Source organism: Argiope bruennichi, chromosome 4 (genome assembly GCF_947563725.1).
Source record: "Argiope bruennichi chromosome 4, qqArgBrue1.1, whole genome shotgun sequence".
Taxonomy (NCBI): Eukaryota; Metazoa; Arthropoda; class Arachnida; order Araneae; family Araneidae; genus Argiope; species Argiope bruennichi.
This window is the reverse complement of record NC_079154.1, coordinates 125,384,879-125,410,856: the sequence shown is the minus strand read 5'-3', so window position 1 is coordinate 125,410,856 and position 25,978 is coordinate 125,384,879. Positions and strand designations below refer to the sequence as shown.

The 25,978-nt window shown below is 30.7% G+C and overlaps 1 protein-coding gene across 1 annotated transcript in view; it reads right to left on the bottom strand.

Annotated features, from left to right (window-relative positions):
• The window catches only part of LOC129966434 (phospholipid-transporting ATPase ABCA1-like), a 59,125-nt gene that overhangs the window by 13,455 nt on the left and 19,692 nt on the right, over positions 1 to 25,978 (bottom strand). Inside the window, exons 7-17 of the mRNA XM_056080858.1 lie at positions 25,006 to 25,200; positions 21,858 to 22,036; positions 21,637 to 21,771; positions 17,014 to 17,143; positions 15,667 to 15,821; positions 14,812 to 14,967; positions 12,617 to 12,827; positions 10,931 to 11,159; positions 9,129 to 9,196; positions 3,715 to 4,590; positions 1,303 to 1,428 (exon numbers count right to left, since the gene is read on the bottom strand). Of these exons, the coding sequence (XP_055936833.1) occupies positions 1,303 to 1,428; positions 3,715 to 4,590; positions 9,129 to 9,196; positions 10,931 to 11,159; positions 12,617 to 12,827; positions 14,812 to 14,967; positions 15,667 to 15,821; positions 17,014 to 17,143; positions 21,637 to 21,771; positions 21,858 to 22,036; positions 25,006 to 25,200 (2,460 nt within the window). The remainder of the gene's footprint in view (positions 1 to 1,302; positions 1,429 to 3,714; positions 4,591 to 9,128; positions 9,197 to 10,930; positions 11,160 to 12,616; positions 12,828 to 14,811; positions 14,968 to 15,666; positions 15,822 to 17,013; positions 17,144 to 21,636; positions 21,772 to 21,857; positions 22,037 to 25,005; positions 25,201 to 25,978) is intronic.

The following is a 25,978-nucleotide window of genomic DNA, read 5'->3' as shown; positions in this document are numbered from 1 at the left end:
AATTTACTATTATTTTATTGTTATCACTATGAAAGTTTTCCATTTAGTATTATTGAGTTATTCAGTGTATAAGGACCCCAATCGTGGAACGCTCCAAATTGTATTTTCGACAATCATCACTTTTTTTTTTTGTTTGCTTTGAAGAAATATGCTTCCGGAGCCCATCAGAGATTTTTAGAAGTTTATGATGCTGCTGCTTCGTCATATCCCAATAGTCGGTTTTGGTTTCAGCGATTTAAGAGTGACGATTTCGATGTCAATAACAAAGAGCGGCCTGGAGGACCCAAAAAAAATTCGAAGACAATCAATTGCAAGACTTATTGGACGAAAATGGAAAAAAGTTCTAGAAAAGGATGAAAAATATTTTTATTGATATATATTGTGCCAATTTTTCTCAATAAATGCCTTTTTAAAGTGAAAAAAAGATGATCAAAATACATGCAAGCAATATATATAGAGTGATATTCGATAAATCGGCAACTTTGAGCTGAATTAATCTTTGAATTATTACGTATAGAACTAGAGGTAACATAACAGCACAATATATCCAAAGATTTTTCAGACACAAATTTATGTGTCCCTTTTCTTGTTGTACTTGAAAAATGAATCAGTGATAACATTTCAAGCCAATAAGATCCTTTTTTTTTTTGTTCTTTTTCACATAATCTCAAAAATAGAAACCATATGAATAAATACCGGATAAGATAGTCAATCGAATGCTCCATGATTATTTCAGTATTCATAAGTAATAACTCTTCTTCCATATTTACTGCTACTAGGTTAAATCAGTTCTTGAATTTTGAAGACCACTTCCGTAAAATATTGTTTATAATGCGTTTTCCCCATATAAATACCAACTTTTAACAATAAAAGTCACATCTTCGTTTGAAAAACATTTTGAAAAAGAATGGAATGACATTTAACAATTTTTATGCCCCTTCCCACTGCATGCATTCATTGTAACATTTATCGAAGACAGAAATGATTTCTGTTCAACCCTTTTGGTTATTTAAAACTCACACGGCGAATGTTAATATTATTGTTGAATGTAGATACATCTATATACGTATTAAATATAAAAATTGTACTAAATTCATGAATATAAAATTATGAAATCTTTATTAAATATGAAAAAAAAAGAAAGTATAAGCAAATGCATAATTATTTTATATAATATTTTGCTTTTAAGTTAGGGTTTCTTCCTCTTTTAAAATAAGGCAATTCTTATTTAGGCTTGTTTCGCCTAATTTAATTATGCTTAACGAAATAGGATCAACAACATATTAATCGATTAATACTGACCGATAATTATGCAAATTCCTATAACAGCAAAGAAGCCGGAATTTCCTTTCCTAAACAAAAGCGAACACAGATAGCTGAAAGGTATGGCGGACACGCCGTAAAGCAACATCAGTAGAAAAGCTGTACCTAAAAGAGAAAAAATAAAATTCAGTAACAATGAATTAGATTCGGAAACGAATTTTTTTACTTTAATAGATTCTGCTCGGCATAAAACGATTCAATCTTTGTTAATAGTTATTGCTCAAATTCTGAAGCCTGAAATTTTATTTAAAGTTATAAAGATTTATATTTTCTTTTCAAAATTTGAGGTAGTCTTTATAGAGTCTCTAGTCATTTAAAATCGCATTATACTGAAATTCAGACAGAAAATATCAAATTTTGGCTTAAGACATTGATTAATGAAAACTATGATGAACTGACGTTTCTCCCAGTAACTCAAAATTTTCTCAAACGTTTTGCTCTATAAGGATAGTAAAATTGTGGTTTTATTTATGAAAGCATGGATCTACAATATAAAGCAGAAAATGTATATGTGGCTGTTTGTTTGTCTGTCGGAAAAAAGAGCTCTTTCTAAACATCGAACAATAGGAATGAAAAATTTACACATGTCTTTCTGGAAGCCATTTCTAGGTCAATGAAATTGATTTCAACTTTCAAAGTTAATAATTTATTAAAGTATTTAATTAAATAGGAGAAGTCAAACTATCTATAAATTCTGAAATAACTATCGCATGAAAGAGATTTATATATTATCTTAAATAGCAAATGATTATCTTTTTAATGATACTGCTATAATTGCCATGCAATATGTCTTTGATTGTAATACACGGTTGAATGTTCATTTTAAATATGATTTGTATTAATATTTTCTTTTATGTTAATCAAATTCAACCCAATTTTTATTGTTTAATCGATTTCTTCGCTCAAGCGTTTTTGCCTCTGTTTAAGTCATGATAAAAAATCTTAGTCTTTGGGAAAAAAAAAAAAGTAGAATTTTTACTTTTCTGTATGTAGCATGTATCCTTTTAATCAATTCGCGTAACAAACCGATGGCGACTCTCAAAATGTGATGTTCCAATTAATATTCACAGATTTTTAAACGGTCGTAATGAATTTATAAATTATTTAAGATTTTCGAATTCCATTCTATCAAAAGAAAAAGGGCTTAAGAAGATACCGCTTCAAAAAGATTTGGAAGGAAACTAAAATTCGAGATTTATTAGACCCATAGTAGAGGACTCAAAGCACAAAGATTTAAAGAAAAGTGAGGCTTATGAAAAGTGGCTGAAGTTTTATTAACAAGAAAGACGATGGACGAAAAAAATCAACGAAAAATGTTGAAGAATTTTAATTAAATTCAAAGTATTATTAGTACTTGAAAATATTTTTTTCTGAGCAATGTCTAGCATATCAACTAGTTTATAAAAATTAAAATATAAAAGAAGCCGATGAAATATCTCTGTTTTTAATTTTTAAGCTCAATCTTTTGTTGAACAAAGCTTTGTAAAGATTTTGATATTATTGTGGACGTAAAGTTAAAAAAAAATTAATCAAAATTAATCAAATCGTAAAGTTAAAACACTATTTTATCAAACATTTCCATATGTTTAACGCTATTTTTGCTTTCTTTAGAATACAGGACGATTGTAATCGTGAGTGACTTTGAATTGCAGATTCTGAAAAATATTCCCGTTTCAAGCATCTTTAAATTAAAAAAAACAAAAACATTTCTGTAATTATTTTGTGTTCGAGCATAATAATACAAAAACATTTTGAGTTTGACGGAAGAAATTTACTATATGGAATTACGACCAAATTTGTAGGTGTTTGCCCACTTATAAAATTTTGAACCAAATTCGTTGAACATTTGATCGGCTGCCAAAATGTACTTTCACAAACATGTAAATGCAATGACATAAGTAAATGAAATTCGGTATGTGATCTTTGGACTACAATGCAATTTTGTGTATAATTATCTCAAATTTTGGTGTCAGTCGGTCGACAAAAAAGGGCGCCAAAAATGCATATTTTCGAGATGGATTCATTATAAATGCTAAATTAATGCCAAAGATCTGTCATTATTAACTGTCATTCACCAATGCCATGCAAGGTATTCGTGGCCTTTCCCAATATCCATAATTTTATATGGAGGAAAGGAGATAAGAATTTTTCTGGAGAATACGCAAGAAAGTTCTGGCCAGACCACTTATTTCAGATAATGAAGTGGAAGAAAACATATTTGATTTCTCATTGCAGCAATCCATATCAATTTTTCATGCAACGTATCTTATTCCAAGTCGAACAGAAAATTCTTTCACTCACTCTTTCACACACGCACACTCAATACGTGCCAGCCTAACCAATGCGTGATGCGCCAACCTCAATATATCGCAAAGAATTTTCAGTAATTACCTATGGCATTCGAATGTATTCCAAAGAAAGCGTAGTGCACGAAGATAGCATAAGGTATTATCAACAACAGACAGACAACACAGTGTATCATAAAATCCCAGAAGAACATCGCACTCCAGTACAAGGCGCTCGGCACTCCACACATAAGTTGCAGCAATTTTGCCTTGGTTGCTCTCTCATGAATCGGCAATAAAGCGAAGCTGGCTGTCAGGAAGGCAAAAGTCAAGGGAACGAACACCGCAGCGACAACCCTGGGTGCGGCGGGAGCTTCAAAAGTAACCCAGTTTCTTTCCGGAAGGGGTGCATTGGTCAAATCGATTACTCCACTGTTCGTCACTTTTAGCAATAGAGCGGTGTGCATCAGTATGAGAGATAATGGTGCCGCGTGGTAGGGTTCTCCATTAAACCAGGCGGTGAGGTTCAAATTACGATTGGAATCTTCATCGATCGTCCCACCTACCATCAGTCTTTTAAGGTACTTAGCTATGTCTCCTTTGCCGTAATCCAGCACATACTTTACAGGGTCGGAAACATTTTCCAGTCTAATATTATTTGAAATGAAAACATTTTTGTATGCCTTTGTAAGAGCAGCAGTTCCTGGCTTCTCGCCGTAATAGAATCCGTCGGTGTCGCCGTAAACAGAGCTGATATCAAGTTTCAAGGGATCGTAGTCAGTGGCGAACTTGGAAATATTACTCCGTATCATGGAAAGACAGAAACACATTAGAATGAACGGAAGAGCAAGCTGGGCGACGAGGACGCTCCAGTGTCGCTTGAAATATTGGAAGCGTTTCAGCAACAAAGCGGAAAAAGACAGAAGATAAGGACGCAATGGATGTTCATTCAGCTTCACAGTAGATGAATCGCCGTAGACATCTGCAAACACAATGCATCCAGTAAGGAAAGCAAGCAATTCAAAATAAATCTTAATATATATAAATTACGTGTCACGTTGTTTGTCCGCGATGGACTCCTAAACTACTTAACCGATTTTAATCAAATTTGCACACCGTGTGCAGTTTGATCTAACTTAAAAGATAGAATAGCCCTTTTTTTGAATTTTTAATTAGAATTTTTTTTATTAATTAAAAACTAACTTTCCCGCCAAAAAAAATCTTTTCATTTTTTCCCATCGCCAAATGATACGGCTTCAGTTTTTTTTCCCAACAGTCATGAGGCTAGGCTTAAGATTTTTCGGCTGATTATTTGAAACGATTCTATTTATTTTCTTAATGTTTGATGCATTTAAAATTAAACATTGTTAATGAATCGATCTTTCAGATTCATTCTTAAGTACTTTTGAATTAAAATAAAACAGAATAAAGGAAATTAAAAATTTCTAATCTGCATAGCGTTACCCCAACTGGCGTAGAAAAACTCACGCATTTGCGTTACGTTTCGAATCCGAATATTCGAATTATTTAGGATTCTATCCGAAAACGTTTCTCAGGAATAAGATATCATTTTCCACAATTATTTTTTAATGCATACAATAAATTTGATACGTTGCAAAGGATAAAGTATCACGATCTTATGTTTGAATTTTGTATTACTGTGCACGGTGGCAATTCCCAGAAATAAGATATTTTATTTGAAAATGATTAATTACAAACGTTTTAACGGATCATTGATTAATATAAAATACTAAAATTCTGATTTTTTTAATTATAAAGAAGTTTGGAAAGATACTTGGAGGTGCACACGGATAATTATTACTTTTCGTTTTGAATGAATTCCGATTCTTTATCTGACTATTTACTAAGAAAAATGTTGCACGGCAATAACATTTGTTACCTTCATTGAATTTTCAATTAAATCATTTTATTTCTTTTGTTAAGGATATCGTAAAAAAGGTAAGTGAACGAGCCAATAATAAGTTCCTCTAATCGGATAATAAAAAAATATTAACTCATTTGTATGCTAAATGAAATTTAATCTTTTTTTATATAAATTATTGAAGATATGATAATAAAAAATGGTTACAATAATTGTTTCAGTTTTTCATTTCTTTACTAATAAACTGCATGTACGTATCAAGTTATGTCAGCTATCATCAACTCAGCTATCATTCACTTCAGCTACAATGCTTATCATTATTTAATAAATGTTTCTGAAACTGATTTCATTTTGTAAATGAATTTTGAATTATTGCAACAGACAAATGTATCAATGACGGAATAAATCTCATGGCAACTTCATGAGTGGAATATATAACTTTTTTTTTTTTTAATCTTTCCTTTAAGCTGAGGAAGCCAAAATCTGTATCATTGAAGTTAGAGGATTTATTATACATCATAAAGGGTTTATACTAAGAAAGAAGGTATTTTAGAAGGAACAAATTATTTGTTCATTATTTGACAGTCACAATTATCTGTTAGCTCCAAGCGATTCTAACAGACGGCCATATCTGTTAACTGGATTGAGTAAGTATTCTAACAGATGGCGCTGTGTTAAAAGTACCAACGTTTCACATAAGCTACAATTTAATGGCATAACCATCACGTGTTGCTGAGGCTAAAGTATAAGATAAATTTATTTCGTAGTAAACGCAATACAATGAAATTCAATTGTTCTTACTTTTTCAATTTTTGGTATTAGCATAGCCGACCACGTGTTATTTAGACTGAAGTATAAATTGAATTCATATTATAGTAAAAGTAATACAGTGGAATTCTTCTTGCTTTTTAATTATTAGTGCTTCATTGTTCAACAATCTTTAATTAAAATATATACATGTAAGTATTATCACATAGTTATATTATTATATATTTGCTATCCATCAAATCACACTGTATAATATATGTATTTTGATGGTTATGAGGTACTTAAGGCTTCAGGATCAAAAATTAATCTTAATATATATAAATTAAGTGTCACGTTGTTTGTCCGCGATGGACTCCTAAACTACTTAACCGATTTTAATCAAATTTGCACACCGTGTGCAGTTTGATCTAATTTAAAAGATAGGATAGCTTACATCTCATATACTTATAAATAAAGCTCAATGTGTGTGTGTGTGTGCGTTGGCTCTCTACAGGCCAGGTCATTTGACCTACAGCTACCAAATTTGGTACATGTATACCTTATAGTTCGGGAATTTTTCCCTTTTTTTGAATTTTTAATTAGAATTTTAATTATTAATTAAAAACTAACTTTCCCACCAAAAGAAATCTTCCATTTTTACTCACCGCCAAATGAGTAAGGCTTCAGTTTTCTTTTCCCAACAGCAATGAGGCTAGGGTTAACATTTTTCGGCCGATTATTTCAAACGATTCTGTTTATTTTCTTAATGTTTTGTGCATTTAAAATTAAACATTGTTAATTAATCCATCTTTCAGATTCATTCTGAAGTACTTTTGAATTAAAATAACACAGAATAAAGGAAATTAAAAATGTCTAATCTGCATAGCGTTACCCCAAAAATTCACGCATTTGCGTTACCGTAACTGGCGTTGAAAATTCACGCATGCACATTGTGTTCTGATTGTTGAAAATATTATCAACGGATGATTCTTGATTTAAATTATTTTTAGGTTAGGTGCATGCTTTTGTAATTAAATTGTATTTATGTTAGTTATATATTTTTTGTATATGCTTACAGTTTTAAGTACATCGTTTTTTAAGTAGTTTTTTTAAACCTGTTTTCGACCAATTATTTTAAACGATTCTGTTTATTTTCTTAGTGTTTGATGCATTTAAAATTAAACATTGTTAATTAATCGATCTGTTCAGGATGAATCTGAGAAAATTTTGTTGAGAAATTCTTGAGATATTACATAAATTAAGAAAGATATTCTTTAGTTCCCATAAAGTTTAAACTCTTAGTGACTCTGTTATCAGTAATCATATTATAAAAAAAATTCTTTGTTTCAGCAAAAAATATTATTATATTAATTCTTTCCACTTTATTTTAAAGCATAATTTCTACGGGATGTAACAGAAAATGAGAGAGATACATATTACGTTATGACTGAAGGCTTTTATAATATTATGAGTGAATTATATGACTATCAAAATTTGAAGTTTTAAAATATTTTGCTGAAGAATCTATTAAAGTAGGAATTGCGTAAAATATTTAATTATTAAAATTTAAACGAACATTAAGATTGGCGAACCAGCTGGTAGCCAAAGGCGGCTAGTAAAAACTTAAAAACCTCTTAGAAATAATAAGTTGCCAAATATTTTCAAAACCAATTATCTCGACTTATTTTCAGGACAACAGAGATGCTGTACTAATCATTTTTACTCCTGTTTGTGGACTGGTAAATGTTAATAAGTTATAAGATTTTCAGTTCCCTCTTTACTATAATCTAAGGAATTTCTAATGACCGTACATATAATATTATTATTACATTGTATTATTGTATTGTGACATGCCTGCACCACTTACAATTTAAGAGTATATATCACTTCTGGTCTAAAGGAGCAGTTATCTTTTAATGACATACAGAAGACAGAAATATTTTTTTAAAATTTCTATTTCACCAAATTTTAGGTGACTAGCAATTTTACCATGCATGTTTAAAGCGGTTGGAAACATTTCTATTGGTTATGTTAGGGCATACCGAGCAAAATAAAGATTCCTCTAACAGGAAGATTTCATTTTGTATCCATTGCTAATTTACAATGTAAAACGAAGCATACGTAAATAAATCACGTAAAGTTTAGCAAGAAAAACATATTGTAGTTCGTAGCAACCATTATGACAGCTACACTTCCTCAAGGAACGTATATGGAGAAAATATCAACTATCCCTTTTGAAACTAAAAAGGTATGTACGTTGTCATTTGTTATCACATTTGAGATACTGAGTTATTTCTTTTATTACACTAACTTTAAAAAACATTTACACACACACACACACACACACACACACACACACACACACACACACACACACACACACACACACACACACACACACATATATATATATATATATATATAAATTTAATTAAAATCCTAATTAATTTCCTAATTTTTATATTAATTAAGCTTCTATTAACTTCATTCTAAAATGATCTCTTTATTTTCTGATCCAGTTCCACTTTTTTTTATTTAATTAATCCAACGGGAGCTCTATATAACTGCTTTAATCAGCAAGTTCCCACGCTCCGAGTGAAAATCTGTCACGCTAAGCAAATTCTTTTAAAATATACCTATATTTCCCTGGCCTAAATCAACGCGTGTCAAAGAATCCCTATCAAAATCTTGTAGAATAAAATCACTGGGGAAAAACATTTCACTCGTTTGCTCTTCTCTTCTGCCAGTATCTCGTTGCTTCCTTCTTGTTCATAATTTATGCCTCCCGGGATAGAATAAATCGAGTTTAAAAATTCAACAATGTTTTCTATTCGATCATAAAAACTGCTTAAAAATATTTTTAACATTATATTTATATATATAAAATTCACCTTCAGTTTCTACATTTTCAACTTCTTCGTCGACATGCCCGTACTTTTTACCCGAAATTTCAGCAATTCTGTAATTATAAGTAATGTTAAAATATTAACAAAATGTAATGCAGCATAAATAAACAAATAAAAAAAACCATTGCAAATTATATTTTCACTCAAAACACACTGATCAGAAGTTGTTTACACGAATTTATATATTAATATATGGCATTATTTATTGAAAGAAAAAGCATCCTATAGAAATCCCAATTATAGTGTTACACAGCATACATTTTATTAAATGAACTGAGAATGCGCGGTGAAACTAGTCCAACAAACTGGATAATGAAAAGTGATGCTTCATTCCACGAATATTCCTGAAAGCACGAAGCGCAGATAATAAAGATGTAGATAATAAACAGGTCTTGTAGAAATTAACAACTCAAATAATTAGTGAATTATTAAATAAAGTTAACAGTAACAAATTTATACTGTTACAGTAACAAATTTATACAGTGAATTATTAAATAATGGTAACAGTTACCTTTATTAAATAATGGTAACAGTTACCTTTATTAAATAAAAGTAACAGTAACAATAACAGCTCAGCGTCTCCAGGGATGTTAGCTCCTTCGGACACTTTAGATTTATTTGATAGACACTTTAGATCTTATAAATTCTCCTTAGACACTTAGATTTTATGTCTTCCGGACAAAGCATGATGTCACACGCTGTCTGGACTTTGATTCTTGATAAATATAAGGCAATAATTCTTAAATTTTCCAGAACTTTTATTTTATCATTAATTTCCATTTCCAAACGTCGGAGGTTATTGGCTTAGCATCCATTAAGAATCTCCCCAAATCTCTCTTTCCTCCCATAAGATTAACACACACACACACACACACACACACACACACACACACACACACACACACACACACACACACACACACACACACACACACACACACACACACACACACACACACACACACACACACACACACACACACACACACACACACACACATTACCGAATGACATGTAAACAAACTATCGTACGAATTTCAGCAGATTGCTTCACTGACCTTTTTTACAGCTGTATTGAATTCAATGCTTCGATTAGAACTGCAAAATATCATTAGAAGTTTTCTAGAAGGATTTCGTCAAGTCTCCAAAAAGCCGATTTAGTCAAAGAAAAGAATATGCAAAAGAAATAAAAAAGAACAGACCTCGAACAGAAAGTTTAATCAAGCTTACTAATAGGCTGGATCGTCGCTAGATGAGGAATCGCTATGACTGTCTTACAGAAATAGAAGTTCAAATGTTTCAAAACAATTTTCTTTTTATTATCTTGCGATTCAAAAATTACCTTTCGAATAATATCAATTCTATTTCATACAATTTCCTCGTAAATTTTAATAATATATTTTAATTCAATTCGACACGCTATCTGTAACAAAGTTTTTAGATGTTATGATGGAATTCAAATTCATCCATCAAAACATTCAATCAGTACAACTAAGTTATAAGTTTTTCACTCCCGCTTTTATTTTGTAATATTACGCATTTTAATTTGCAGTAAACTAATTCTATTGAATTCATATTTTTCAGTCGTAGGAAATAACATGGTGAAATTTTTAAAAAATGCATTACATTACTAAATGGCCTAAAAAGTCAATAATCATGACGCACGAAATGGTCTCCAAAGACGGCTAGTATATAACATTTTCGAGTCGCATTGTATTTACAACCATGAATGAATCTTCAGAATTCAAGCTACCGAAGCATTTTTAAAATTGAATATTTGTTCTTACTTTAAGAAAACATCCTCCATGGTTGTAACTGTTACTCCAAATTTCACTTTTTTTTCTTCCAACTTTTCAAATAAATTTGCGAACTCACTTTCGGTGGTCTCGGTGAGGTGGAAAGAAACTTCTTCAGCTGTTTCGTTCGTGACTATGGCTTCGGGGATGTTTTTTGTGACGAGTGAGGATATATTTTTCAAACTTTCATCTTTCACGATATGTAGTTGGTATCCAATACCTAAATAAAGTTATAAAATTCTAAAAATGTATTGATATCAATATTTTTCATGTTTTGGCTGTTTTTACGGTCGTTTTATATTGGGCATTTACTTAACGATAGTAAATATTTTAAAATTGCTTATTTTCTGAGCAAAATTTTAAAAAATCATGATTCCAGTCACGAATTGCTGTTGCAATTCCAAATAAAATCTGAAATTTTTATTCATAAACTGAATTATTGATTTTTTCACCAATCTCCTCGATATCTGATTTTCTTAGAATAGCTTAGGAACTTATAGAGTTAATATTTTTCTTGATGACACTTTGTTTTTTGCAAGGAGGCCTTGCAAATCCCAACAACAGGTTAGCTACAAAGTTAAAAATCAGAGATTTTCACATCAAGATTGGCATCCCAACTGAGTCAAAATAAGAATTTTTTTTGGTGATTAATCTCTGGCATACGGTTAATAACACCTGTAAATATAATGTGTGCTTCAGACACGTTTTTCTCAATCGGTTGAAACAAAGATTTGACAAAAACTGCATTTGTAGTCACAAAATTCCATTCTTAATTTGATATATTTAAATCATTGCGTTTTTGAATTACTGTGTTGACATGTTTCTGGAAATACAGACCGACAGACAGTCATTGTTGCTTGTGGCCAAAAATTTGAAAGATGTCTACATTCAGATGTTAAATCTGTGTACCGAATCTTATCCATCCAGCTCTCTTCGTTTTGTAATTATTGTGTTAACTTATATTCGAACAGCCGGACTGAAGAATTTGCACTGAACAGATTTTTCTCACAGTTCGGAAGAAATCTCCAAATTTGGTGTAAAGATAATATTTTAGCCATCTAGTTCAAAGCGTTTTGGGGTTATCTTTATCACAGAAAGACGGACGGACATTTTTCAAAAATGTGTTTTTAGATTTCAGGGTCTAAAACTGGAGATTCGTCAAAATCTCGAGTTTGATTTTTTTTTTTTTTTTTTTTTGACGATTACTGTACTTTTGCCATACTACGTATACGAGAAAATAAAAGTGAGTTTCAATATACATTAATGGGAATTTTTAAACACTGTTTGTTAATAGAGCATCGAGCTAGAAGCACGTGCGGCCGGCGTCCTGGAATAGGGGTAGAGTGTCTTCCCCGTGATCTGGGCGTCCCGGGTTCGAGTCCCAGTTTGGCCATGGTTGTTTTTCCGTTGTTCTATCTGTGAGATGTGTGAATATGCCCTCCTGAAAAAAGGGGTCGTGCAAGTGAATGAGTGATGCGTGAGCAGCAAGATCGTACTCTTGGCCCTAATTAGCGCTACTATAAAAACAAGAGGCGCTCCCCCTCAGGCTTAAATCGGCTGTCTTCGAACAGCGGGCTTGTCCGTGGCTAGTGCCATAAGAAACAACAACAGTACATGCTTCTAGGAGAGTACTAACAATTTTTACGCCATTCTACGTCTGATCAAAGCGAATCTTACCGAATTTGCTTTTGAGAAACATAGGCGACCCGTAACACTGTAGCTCTCCACCTGCTATGATGGCAATGCGATCGGCTACTGCGTCCGCCTCCTCCATTTGGTTGGTGGTCAAAATGATGGTACGCTCCTGTTTTAACTCCATTAAGGCATTCCACACACTTCTTTTCACTTCCACGTCCATGAAAACAGTTGGTTCGTCCAGTAATAATATCTGAAAACAAAACAAAGGTTATTGCAGTGAACACCAGCCAGTCCCAATGAAAATAATGTACTTTCTCTTCCATTCAACTGTTCTCTATACGCTTTTAGTTACTTCTTTCATTTCATTAGCTGCAAAATTCGCATTTTACTGTGAAGCTAAATGTTAAATATGCAAATCTAAAAAGCTAAATTTGCAAATTAGACTCAGTATAAGGGGTGGGCATAAAGTCGATTGTGATAGACAGAGGGACCCCCAAGACATTTTGGGATGACCATCTTTACTAAGACTTAAGATGTGTATACTAAAAGAAACTTATTTATGGAATACCGATATAATATAATATATTCTCTTTATCCCTTGAAGAACAAAAAACGAAGTTTTCCTTCTTCAAAATGACATAATTTTAAAAGCACGCAGTTCAAAACCTAAAAATAACTTTTGGAATCTGACGGATGAAGTAAAGTATCATAATTTTTTTTAAAATTGCATATAATTTAACATCGTTCTTTGGCTCTACGTACCTGTGTGAATCTGCATTTTCAACGATGCATATAATTAAGGCAACATATCTTCCCGTCTTGCAGATGACCACTTAGAATCCAGTGCAAGATTAGCAGTTAGTAATTATATGCCGATATATTCAAAATTGGCGGACAATATGTAGACTAAGTCTTCTACCAACCATAACTATGAGAACTAACTTTAGATGAAAATATTTTTCGTATATATTGTATTTCGAATTGTTTGATATTAAATGCTTCATTTGATATTATTATATTTTTGGCTATTATTATTATTATGTTTGTATCTTGCTATTATTATTATGTTTGTAGTTATATAAATAAGTACATATTCCGTAATTAATTATTAAGCTATAATAAATATAGTAGACCATCTTTCTAGCTCACCAAATTTACACCAATGGGTGGACTGCAACACCTTGAAAAAATTAGAAGTAGCCCGTATCTTGGAAAAGTCTGCCCAGCCCTGTTGAATTTTATATTCCATCCAAAAAAAAAAAAAAAAAACCTTTCCGTTTTTCTTTACTGCATTCTTCATTACAAAACTCATGTTTCTTCTGCTGTATCGTTATTTTGAAGAATTCGGTGTAGTAGTTGGATAAAATAGTTTTTTAAAATACTAGGGGGTTTCAACCCTTGTTCTCTTATCCTCGATGATGTCCGATACTATATCCTATGTTCGTCAATTCTTGTTAGCAAGTTTTTAAATTCCACTGCCCATTCGTTCAACGTTGGAAGCTAAATCTTTCTTCAATAACAACATACCTTTGCTATTGTCCTCCTTCCGATTCAAAACTCAAAGCCCCACACTGAAAACATTCTTTGCTCATATCGCCAATACCCAAATATTGATTCAATTTTTCACGTCAATGTTTTTCATCTCATTTACTTAATTTAAATTATTATTTCATTTATTTTAAAAGTATTCAGAATATTATCAATAATTATATAAAATTAAATATTTTTCTGAAAATAAAATACACTAGTTATTTAATAAATTTTGACCATTTTAATATTTTTTTCAAGTAGCGTTTTTAAACTAAAAATAAGCAATGATGCTGCCATAAAATAAATATAAAGCGTGAATATGAGCGTAATAAATATAAAGCGCAGTATCAAGTCCTTATTTCTCCTTGGAGATGCGATGTGGATTTCCTTTCAATGCGATGAAATTTAAACGCCAGCCTAAAACATCTTTCTAACAATAGAATAAGTCCCTTTACCAATGCTTGTATCAAATCGTAATTGTTAACTTTATTTGTTACTCTAAGAATGCAATAAATCATTTCCTTTGTACAATTTTTTTTGGTGTGGTAATTTGCGTTTACGAAAAAGAATATAAAAACAGTAAGTGGTATAGGTGATATGCTGTGGCATAAATGCACAAAATAAAGAGATAATTTTTCTCCAAACATTTTTTACCAAATATTTCAAGATTATATTTTTAATACTTATGGATAAATATAGCTTACTTTTGATCCACCGACTAGTGCCATGCCGAGATTTAATTTCTTCTTCATTCCAATCGATAAATTTTTCGCCAGAACTTTTCTTTTGTGAGTCAGTTTCAGGATATCCAACACTGGATTCACCTCAGATTGAATATTCTTCCAAGGTGTTCCTTTCATCTGGTTTGGGAATAACAAACATTTTCAATAAGAGATTACTTTCATTGTAAAGAATGTTACGACATATAGGAAAATACTAAGTAAAAACTCCAATTCAATTAAATAAATTAAAAAATTCAATAACGCGAAATAAAGATTGCTCATTTAAGAAACTTAATTATAGGATTGAAGTTGCAGAACTTTTTTCAACAATAATAATAACTATTAATAGAATATTAGGTAATATTGTTATATTTGATGATATTCTGTAGTCAAAATTTTTGGACTTAAACGAAGTTTTCGAAAATTAATTTGAACACCGCAAATTTCTTTTATTAACAAATTCATAATTTTTTTCGAATTTGTTGAATAATTTATTAAAAATAAATCAATAACCGTTTCAAAATAAGAATCTATTGTATTTCAAATGACAACCATTCTAAACGTATTAATTTTTCTTTCGATTTTTTTTTACTTTTAACGTTAACAACAGATATAGAAGTATTCAATAACAATAAAAAAATATTAAGGTTTTGTAGCATTGAAAATATAAACAGCATATCAGCTTTTGAAAGTGGCAGAATGTTTTTCCAACTCTTTTTCTTATTTAAGCCGTGCCAGTATATTTTTCACGAAACGTATGCACAAAATAACTGATATGTACCTGACTGATATATACCAACTGAATCTGAATGATATTTCTAGGTTCAAAATACTTACAGCAGCATAAATTCTCAAATGTTCTTCCACTGTAATTGTATCAAACAAAACATTATGCTGAGGACACACGCCAAGACTTCTTCGTATTTTGCTTTTTTCTTTTAGGATATCTAAATTATTTACTAAAGCTGAACCACTGGTTGGAGCGTGAATGCCTAGAAAGAGATAGAAAAATTACCATAATGTAAATTAATTATTAATTTTAGTCTATGAATTTTATTTTTAATATGAATGTTGTGAAAGAGGGGTTCAAAAATGTTCAAGATTAGCTCCTTTGTATAGAAATTAATTCGTTCATCTATGCGAATGCATTGTCCTCTTCAAAATAGTTTTCTTGTACATTAATGCATCATTCTTACTATTTCTGGAATGTATCTTTGTAGTCTAGAATACTTTTCAAAGCTTCTTCAGCATGATTCGGGTTGGATCTTCGCTATGGATCTCTTATTATTTTTCCAATAACACTCTTCAATTTTTGAAATGAGTGGGATACTTAAAACATTTGGCACGTCTCATTGACAGCAGCATCGTAAATTTGCTGCGTCATATGTAGTATCGCTGTATGCAAAGTTTTACTTTCGCTATTTTTTCATGTAGAAATCATGTTCATGTTGAAGAAATGGTTAACATGTGTGTAAAAGCACGACTTACAAATACCGATGTACCACAATGCTGTGCTTGATGATGCATTGATTGTCGGTGTTGCCTGTAGATATGAATGTGTAACATGAGATGATATGTGTTATGATATCTATTGGCATGTTATAGAGCTAGTTTTTTGTTTTATAGAGCCCCAAAGTTTTTTGGTATCATCTCATGTATTAAGGTTATATGTATCATTTTAATAAATGAATAGTTTCCCGATTTCTTTAAGAAAATATTATGAAAAATTAAGAAATGTTGTATCATTTGTTGATTTTTAAAATTATATATTATTAATTTATTCAAATTAGTTGAAAATCATCTTTTTTAATTTGTAAAGTTGCACCTTCTTCAAATTTCTACATTTCTCTAGCGAGAAGATGCTTAGCCCCAACGAATTGAACTTGTATCGTAAAGCCCTGCGGTTCTGAAGCCGAGACTTTATCACTGGGATACTACAGCCAATAATATTATTAATAAAATTCAAAATTGCAAGCAAATTATGGAAGAAATACCAGCCTAGCTTTCTAAATGTAGAAATAAGGAAAAAATTGTGACAAGTTTCATATAGTGCTTTGATAGTGCTTAAAATGATAGAAAATGTTATGGACCCCGTTTGTATAACTTAGAAAAATCTTAAAAAGATGTATCAAAAAACAAATTTAAGGGGGGGGGACCTAGCAAAGAAAATTATTTAATACATACCTGTAAGCATATTGATAGTAGTAGTTTTTCCAGCTCCGTTGTGACCAAGAAGTACCGTGATTTGCCCTTCGTACACATTCAATGATACATTATTCACTGCCAGCTTCGAAGTAAGACCCGTATGGAATTTCTATGTTTTAAAAAAAGCGTTGAATGATTCCATTACAGTATTCCCTAAAAGTTTATCGTATACTAGATTATACATCCGGCATTATTCAGAGTCAAAATTTTGTCAAAGAGAAATTATTTTTTTTCTAAAATTGTCACTAGTTTTTAATATAAATACATTCATGTTGAAGACATACATTATGTATTTGTTATTTTTTAATCTTAACGTTTTAATGCTAGCCTGCTTATTTCCTACTATGGTATGCCGTGATTGAAGTAAAATTGATGAGAAATGATATTGAAGAAGTAGCATAAACGTTTTAAATTCTCAAACAATGTACATTACAATAGTACATGCTGCCAAATAATTTTGTACAATAAACTCACATACAAACAGCTTTCCAACTACTGAAATTAAGACTGTAATGAGCATAATTGAATACTAATGAGCAAGCAACAATTCTTTTATCTTCAATCTTTTAATCGCATGTTTAATTATTTTGCTTTTTTATAACTAATTATAAAATTATCATTAGTTAAATTGTCATTAGTTAAATTACTAATTATTAATTATCATTAGTTAAATTACTAATTATTAATTATCATTAGTTAAATTACTAATTATTAATTATCATTAGTTAAAATTATCATAATTATAAAATTATCATTAGTTTTATAACTAATTAATATTATCATTGCCTTATACTATTTCTTTTATGCCTTATACTATTTCTTAAATTTTTAAGTAAGTGATAGGGGCTGGTCTCCCCGATACTTTCTCGTATACTCTTTAATAAAAGCTTTATTCTCCTCATCCAGCATAAAATTGTGGATCATGGGACAAACCTCAAATGCCATGACGGGGCTTAGATTTTTATTTTAAATGTACCGCACATGAGTGTTGTATGCTTCGTAATATAATAAAGAAAAAAAAATTGATATTTGCTTATTAACCGTGTGTCGCTGCTGAAAAATAGTTATGAAAGAGCTTATCAGCACATACAATTTTAGCGACTAATCACTGGCATATGTTTAACACAAAAAGACCAGAAAAACCAAATATATGTTTTGGACACTTTTTTCCCTCACAGTTTAAAATCAACATCTGATATAGAACCTCAATTGTATTCACGAGACCACATGCACAGTGAAAAAGAAAAGTTCGAAAAGAAAGTACAATGCACAGTGAAAAAAAAATCAAAGGTGCCAAAACTACAACTTATAGCCAAGCATGAAATGTCTGAATCTATCTTATGAAATTGTGGCAAACATAAATCAACCCCTTTCTGAGCATGCGCTGCCTACTGGCAGAGTGTAAACCCGGCATAAGTCTAGCCTCCACCCGAATATGACATGGGTATGTCAAGCAACATCAAACTGACATAAAAAATATATTTAGAAATCGTCAAAAATATTTACAAAACAATTTTTATAGCACACATTCAGAAATATTTAGATTGTTAAAAAGGCAAAAAGTAAGTTATGTTCATAGACAAAGCAATTCACTAAAAATATACAGTAGTAAAGCCGTTTTGAAATTTAAAAATATACAAATAAGTCATTGTACCCACTGTTCCACACTTGTTTATCAACTCTGTATAATCTGATATGAAAATAAAATTCAGCTTGCTTCATAATATTTCTTGGTAAACTATATTGGTTGCTTTTCCTCCTGGTGCCAAGGCAAAAAGATTTTGCTTAGATGAAACTCTGGAAAGTGCCACATAAATTTGTCCAAGCTAAACTTTGATATACAGTCATTTGGCGCCTTCTGAGGTTGGCAATTTTTCGGAGGCGCTTTGTTTGGGGTTACATTGTGGTCATTTTTTTTATTTACTATTGTTTGTTTACTGTATTTTGATCTTTCCTATTTATTTCCTTTGTTTGTTAGTTTTTTGCTGTGCATACTTCTTCTACTTACTTTCATTATTTTCGATTAAACTTTTTTTTGCGTGCATTCTATTGCTGCTGCTCACGCCACATTCGACCATTTCGATAGAATTCGACGAGAAACTATTTTTTTGGGCGAAAATGATTGTAATCAAAGTTTTTTCTTCAGGCAGTACTTTTAACTGGCCCTGGTTCAGGAGAATTAGTCTTAATATCAAAGATTTCTCTCATTCCAATAGATTTACCGTTTTCCTTTAAACGTGTTCAGTTCCCAGTTAGGCTCTGTTCCTCCATGACAATAAATAAAGCCCAAGGACAAACGTTTTACACTGCTGGAATTGACTTAAGAGAAGAAAGTTTTTCTCATGCACAACGGAACAACTTTGATATACAATCATTTTCGCAAAAAAAAAAAAAAAAAAAAGTTTATCGCCAAATTTTAGCGAGATGACCGAATGTGGCGCGAATGGCAGCAATAGCGTTTCCAATCGTAAGGTTCCGATGAACCAAAAAAAAAAAAAAAAATGGTGATTTCCAAAGAAAATAGTGACAATGTAACTCCAAATAAAACGCCACCGAAAAACTGGCAACCTCACAAGGCGCCAAATGACTGTATATCAAAGTTTAATCAATAGGAGCAACAACTTTTAAACTTAATTTGTGTGGAGGAAGACCAGATAGATTAAGAGATTTTAAAATTTCAATTGAATAATGAACAGCTTCTTCACTACCCATAACTGTGTCAATTGAATAATAAACTTGGCTTGGGATATCGAGTAAAGATAATTTTCATTAATAAGAAGTGAATGTAATGGTTCAGGTGGGGGTTGGAAGGATTTCTTCTAATTTAATTTTCCCTTGTAATCAACAAATATCTTTTTATTCATCTTTTCATTTTAAAGCTGAACAATATGGAGATTATTCCTATTGAAACCGAAGCATCATTTCTGTAACTCACACATGGATCGTAATTCAGGGCGGAGTATTCCTTTTTGGACTAAATGTCGGGAACGTTTGTTCTTTCAATTCTTCTCCTCTGTCTCAAATTTAAATGTCTTTCTCTGTCAGCAGATAGGCGATCACTTCGCTCCTCATGAGACTGTCTTCTGTCTCTGTAATTCATTTACAGTGCGATTGAAAGAGAGACGGATATTTCTCTCAAAAGAAGATTCTCCTTTCCTAAATGTGGACATTCTTTGATGTTCGCTAACTAAACGTTTCTTTCGTCCACATTTTTATCATCGCGCAAGAAATGAAGAGTTTTTGGCATTTAATTTAAGGCTGGATTTTCTGTTTTTTTTCGGCATAATGAGTTTTGAATCGCTGTTAAAATAAGGCGTAAACAAAGAAATATATTGCATATGCATAAAACAACTCTTATTATTTGCACATACGCCGTTTGAAGTTTTCGTACATGCGCTGATAAGTGTTTTACGCATGCGCGAATCGTAGTAGGAAAATAATTAAAATTTAAAATAATTATAAAACTCTTTTTTTTAATTCTGATATGATTTCAATATGCTATAACTTCCCCCAATAAATGCCGTTCAAAATGGTACAAATATCTCCAATGCAATACATTTTAGTGATACTTATTGTGCCTAATTTGCTACAATTTAAATTACGTAGACAGATTATAAGTACAGGTATGTAGGGACATTTGGAATATTTCTAACCTTTAGACGATTTAATATGACTTCTGAAATTCAAATTTAAAAAAAATTGTGAAAATTCTTGAGTCATTTAATTTTTTTAGACAATTATTAAAAATTTTCTAAATTCAATGCCGATTTTAATTTTTATACATGCTTTTCTATGTATATTTAGCCTTGAAATTATGATTGAAAAATAGTCCATGCTTCGCACATTCGTAATTAAAATTTGTATATTACAAATAATTATGTTTTCTCGGACACTGAAGGTTTTATTTTTAATTTTTATATAAGCAGGTATATTGTCATATATTCCTTAGACTCAGATAAAAATTCTACACTATAAGGGGAAAAAAAAAACATTCGGAAAAGTTTCGAATTTAAAACGGTGAAAAAAAGTTATATCTATCGGAATATGCATTCCGAAATTAATATAATTAATTAATTATTCAAAAATGGATTTAATAAATGATGCATAGCAAAAAAATGATGCAAGTTCCATTTTATGAAATAAGTCCAGATCATTTCTTTTTTCGCGAATATTAGAGAATTCCCTTTAATGCCTCCATGATCAAATCCGCACTATAAAATGCAAGTTTAAGTTAATTATGTACATCGTTAAAGTTCAGTTGGTCAAAGTTTATATTACTATGCAGACTTCATGGAAAAATTCTGAAAAAAACTTGTAAATCTTAGAAAATCCTCAGATATTTAATCATATAATGTCTAGCTGTGAATTAAAAACGTTAAAAAAATCGTTTTTATCCACTACTGTCAATTTTTTAACATGCATATGTGATCTAAATACTTTTAAGCATAGATTATTAATTTGAAGATTGAAAATCTATCAAATTTGTGTCCACCTTTTATCTACACATGTACAGACAATAATTCTACACTCAATCTATAAAAAAGTAAGAAAATATGTCACTGTTAGTAATTTGTAAAAATTTAGCGCTTTTCTAAATTTTACCTTCGACAAATTCTTTATGACGATCCCTTTGGGGAGATCGGTTGGTTCTTCCTCAAAAAATTCGGAACTGTGTTTCTTTTCAATGAAATCGCTCTCTTCCACGCCTTCTTTTCCACGTTTACGTCGCCAGCAACCCTTCAGAAAGAACAAATTATTAAACTAACTTCTCAATTTATTACAGCAGAAACAAAGTAATTCTCGAACATCTCATTTTACTTTACCAGTAAGAAGAAATAGAACGGCTTGGGCACGCCAGGTTGCCATGGCCAGACTGCGCCGACGTACCAAATAATGATGATATAAATAATGCAAGAGAGCAACATTATTAATATAATCCTTTGCATGTTTATGTTGGGCGCGATCAAAAACTCGGTTAAATTGTTCCAATGAACTCCTTCACCTAAAAATATAAAGCAAAACTTTCAATAAATGATTAAAGCGATTGATACATGTACCAGATACATATACATACCGACCACAAAATTGCAAAAGTGTTCTGCCTGCTTTAGCGGACGACTGGCCGAAATACATGGTGACTATAATTAAAGTACAGGTGTTTATATATTAAATGCTACGAAAACATATATAACACAAGACTATAATTCTTTTCTTTTCCGAGTCATTTCCAGAAAAAGTCTTGATGCTGTCTTCGAGAAAAAATCCGTACAAGCATTAAGGCGATAAAGAAAATTTAAAAGTATTGCCATCGTTTGTTAAGGAACTTTAATTTGTAATGTCCTTAGTGGATCCATATTATTACAGGAATGAAAATTACAACGATGGAAATTAACGGTTGAAAATGTTACAAAAATTACTGAAAATGATTGAATCAATTGAATCTATTTTAGAATTTTAGCAATATCGCTAACTGTGGAAAATATTATAATCGTATGCAGCTATTGAAACGTCAGAATGGTAATCGTAACAATTAGCAATTAATTATAAATTGTGCCATGTATTCTCAAGAAATATTATAATTTCTGTTTCATAAGAAAATTAAACCTTGATTGATACACATATCCTGGCATTATACATAGGTATTATTGATTTCAAATTTACAAATTTTCTATTGATAACCTTCCCTTTTCTTTTGTAGTAAAAAAAATAAATAATAGTAATTAATATTTCTTTAGAAATCAACTGAATGTTCCATTGTGCATATAAATTGGCTATCTTTCCTCCAAAATTTTAAAAGCTGGAACATCTCAACTTACTTTGCAATCATCTTCTGTGTAAAATTTTTTGAAGAACGCTCAAGTTTCGGTATGAAATATTATCATTTTTATTGATACAGCCAAATACTAAACTAAATTACCGAGCCGGAAATGGCATTCTATTTCACCAACTACCTTTTAAAAGCAAACAAATTGCTAACGCGGCAATTTTTGGAAAAAATATATGGCTCGGTTGGCGATCAGTCTGAAGTTTGAATTTCATTGGATGCTTTTATCTGGTGTGAGTTGTCATGGCAAAGCATATTTAAACGAAATAAATTTACACTATTCTGTAATAAACTTTGAATTTTCCTAATGCATTTTTTTTTCTTAAAATTCTATTTTTTTTCGACTTATAAACAAGATCATAACAGTCAAGATCATTTAGAGAAAATATTTCACTAATGTAAAGTACATTTACTGAAAATATTTCACTAAAAGTACTAAAACTGCGGTTTGCTTTGAAAGGGTCATGACAGTTTTGTAATTTTCTTTAATTTCATTTTTATTGTCTTTCTCAAATAAGAATGAAGTTATTTTGTTCTCTAAACTTTAACTGCATCATGGAATGAAATATGCGGATGTTTCCAGAGCAGCTTTAAGAATCAATAATTGAAAACGACAGAAAAAATGCTTTTTCACAGAAAACATGGCAATGAAATGAATTTTTATTTTTAACAAGAAACCACACTTTTTCACAGTCATTCGGCAAAATTTCTGACCTTATAGCTTGGAAAAGGTATTTAATTCTGGGAAAAGTGTGGTTTTCCGTCTGATGACTGAGCAAGAGAATGAGGAAAGAAACTCTAAGCATTTGAAAGCAATTTCTCCCAGGAATGTCTTAACGTATCGTTCTTCCAACAAAAGAAACAAGTGCTATTTTAAAATATGAACTACCCTATTAATAAGTTGTTGTTTTTTTTACAAGAAAGATGCTGTTTCATTTCATTCTTTCTCTATTCACCATTTGATCTTCATTCACTTGCAAATTATTAATTTTTAAAATTTCTCTAGATCTCTGACCCATTTTGTATATAATAACAGCATTTTATAATAAACAAAATCCAAAAGAAAAAAAAATGAAAGAAGCACTGACTTTTAAAATGTCTAGAATAATACAGAGTGTCTCAAAAACCTTGACCACGGCTTTTATTCCTGAAATATTGATCGTAGACATATACTGTAAATTACAAAGTTGCGTAAAAAAAGGTGCAAAATGTTATGAAATTGATTAAAACTTTCAGGGTATAAAACTTTTAAAAAACAAAATTTCAATTTTTATACGGTCCCCGTACAAAAAAATTCTCCAATGAGTAAAATATGCTCCATCCTCTAATAAGGTCATGTAAGAAATTTCAGCAATTTATCACAAAAAGTCTCAAAGATATGAAACTACATAAATGCTGACTTAAGGCACTTTTTGATGCCTGGATATGAGTTAGCAAAGAGAAAAATTCAATCTGATGTTCGTGTTTTAGGGATCGTACACAAATTAACAACGAAAATAATGATCAAATAAATAAATAATAATTTACTATTTATTGATTCAAAAGTATTAAAAATGTGTAGAACTAATTACTTAAAGGAAAGATTACATAAAGAAAGATTTCTTTAATGAAAGATTACATAAGATTTTTCACAAGTTCACTGACTGTGCTATTTTTAAGTTATATTCTGTAATTCATGATATGCAATTTGAAAGTATTTTTCTGGAAGCATATATTTTAAAATTTGTATTTAAAACTAAAGATATAAAGCATATATAATTTTCTTATTTAATTTTCGTCATCTGCACTGAAGCTGTAAACATTTGCATTTTAATTTGTGATTGATCCTTCTCCAACTTTGTTTTAACATATCTTTGAGAATTTTCATGATAAAATTCTGAAATTTTGTACGTTAGAAAACGAGGCACATTTTACTCTTTGAGAATTTTTTTCTACGGGATCTGTATACAAATTTAAATTTTGCATTTTTTTAAATTGCCTTCAAATTTTAATCGATTTTATAACATTTTGCACTTTTTTTACGCACCTTTGTAATTTACATTTATGTCTACTATCAATATTTAAGGAATAAAGGCCGCGGTCAAGGTTTTTAAGATAAACTCTATATTGAATAAAATAAAATTTGATCCAGTTTGTTTTATACTCACCCCCTGCTTCATAAGCTGATATGATATTAAAAGCAGTAATCAAACCACCTTGGGGAAGTAAACAAATAGCTACTTTGTAAGCAGTGGGTAAGAGGAAATAGTTTGTTTGACTGGCATCCGATAAGAAGAATTTTGTTGTCAGAAGCGAACAAGCAGGGACATAGATCAGCAGTAATGCAGTAACACCAAAATAAGCTGCAAAGAGAATGAACATTGTATAGAAAACTATAACATATTCTACAAACTACGTGTACTATGCAATTGACAGGTACATTTGGAATAAATTCACTAAAAGAATTTTTTCAGCTCACAGTACTTAAGTACTTTCAGTACTTAAATTTGTAATTTTAAAATCATTTTATGCTTTTTAAATTTTAATTTGTAATTGATTATAGTAAATGTTATGGAATCTGAAAACCAGTTTATCTCGCATTCATCTCTTAAAGATGTTATTTCTATGCAATTAAAATTTATTTGAATCAATCAATAATTAAGCTCTGCAAATAATAAAATAGAGCATTGTCATCAAGAATACACATGTGTTCGAAATTTGAAAATCTGCCATATCAGGAATTGAATCAAAAAGGGATTATTGTCGATTCAAAGCAATTGCATTGAACTCGTGCCAAGCTGGAAATCAAAAAGTAAATTTCTTATAATCTAAGTTTATGTTTCAAATTTTCTTTCAATCCCAAGACGAAAACGATGAAATATTGCATATTGAACAGACCATAGATAATGATTTTATTGATATCGCATAGTTCAGCATTTATTACTAAATTTTTATCATGATCTATATTACTACATTTAAGTAAATAATTAATTATAAACAAATACATTCAAAAGAACGAAAACTCACTACTGGAATTTTCTGAAGTTGATTTTTTTACATAACATTGCAATAAGTATTTCTATTCCTTTAATTTTATTGAATAATTTTTTTTTCAAATTACCAAACTTTGGTTCAGGTGAA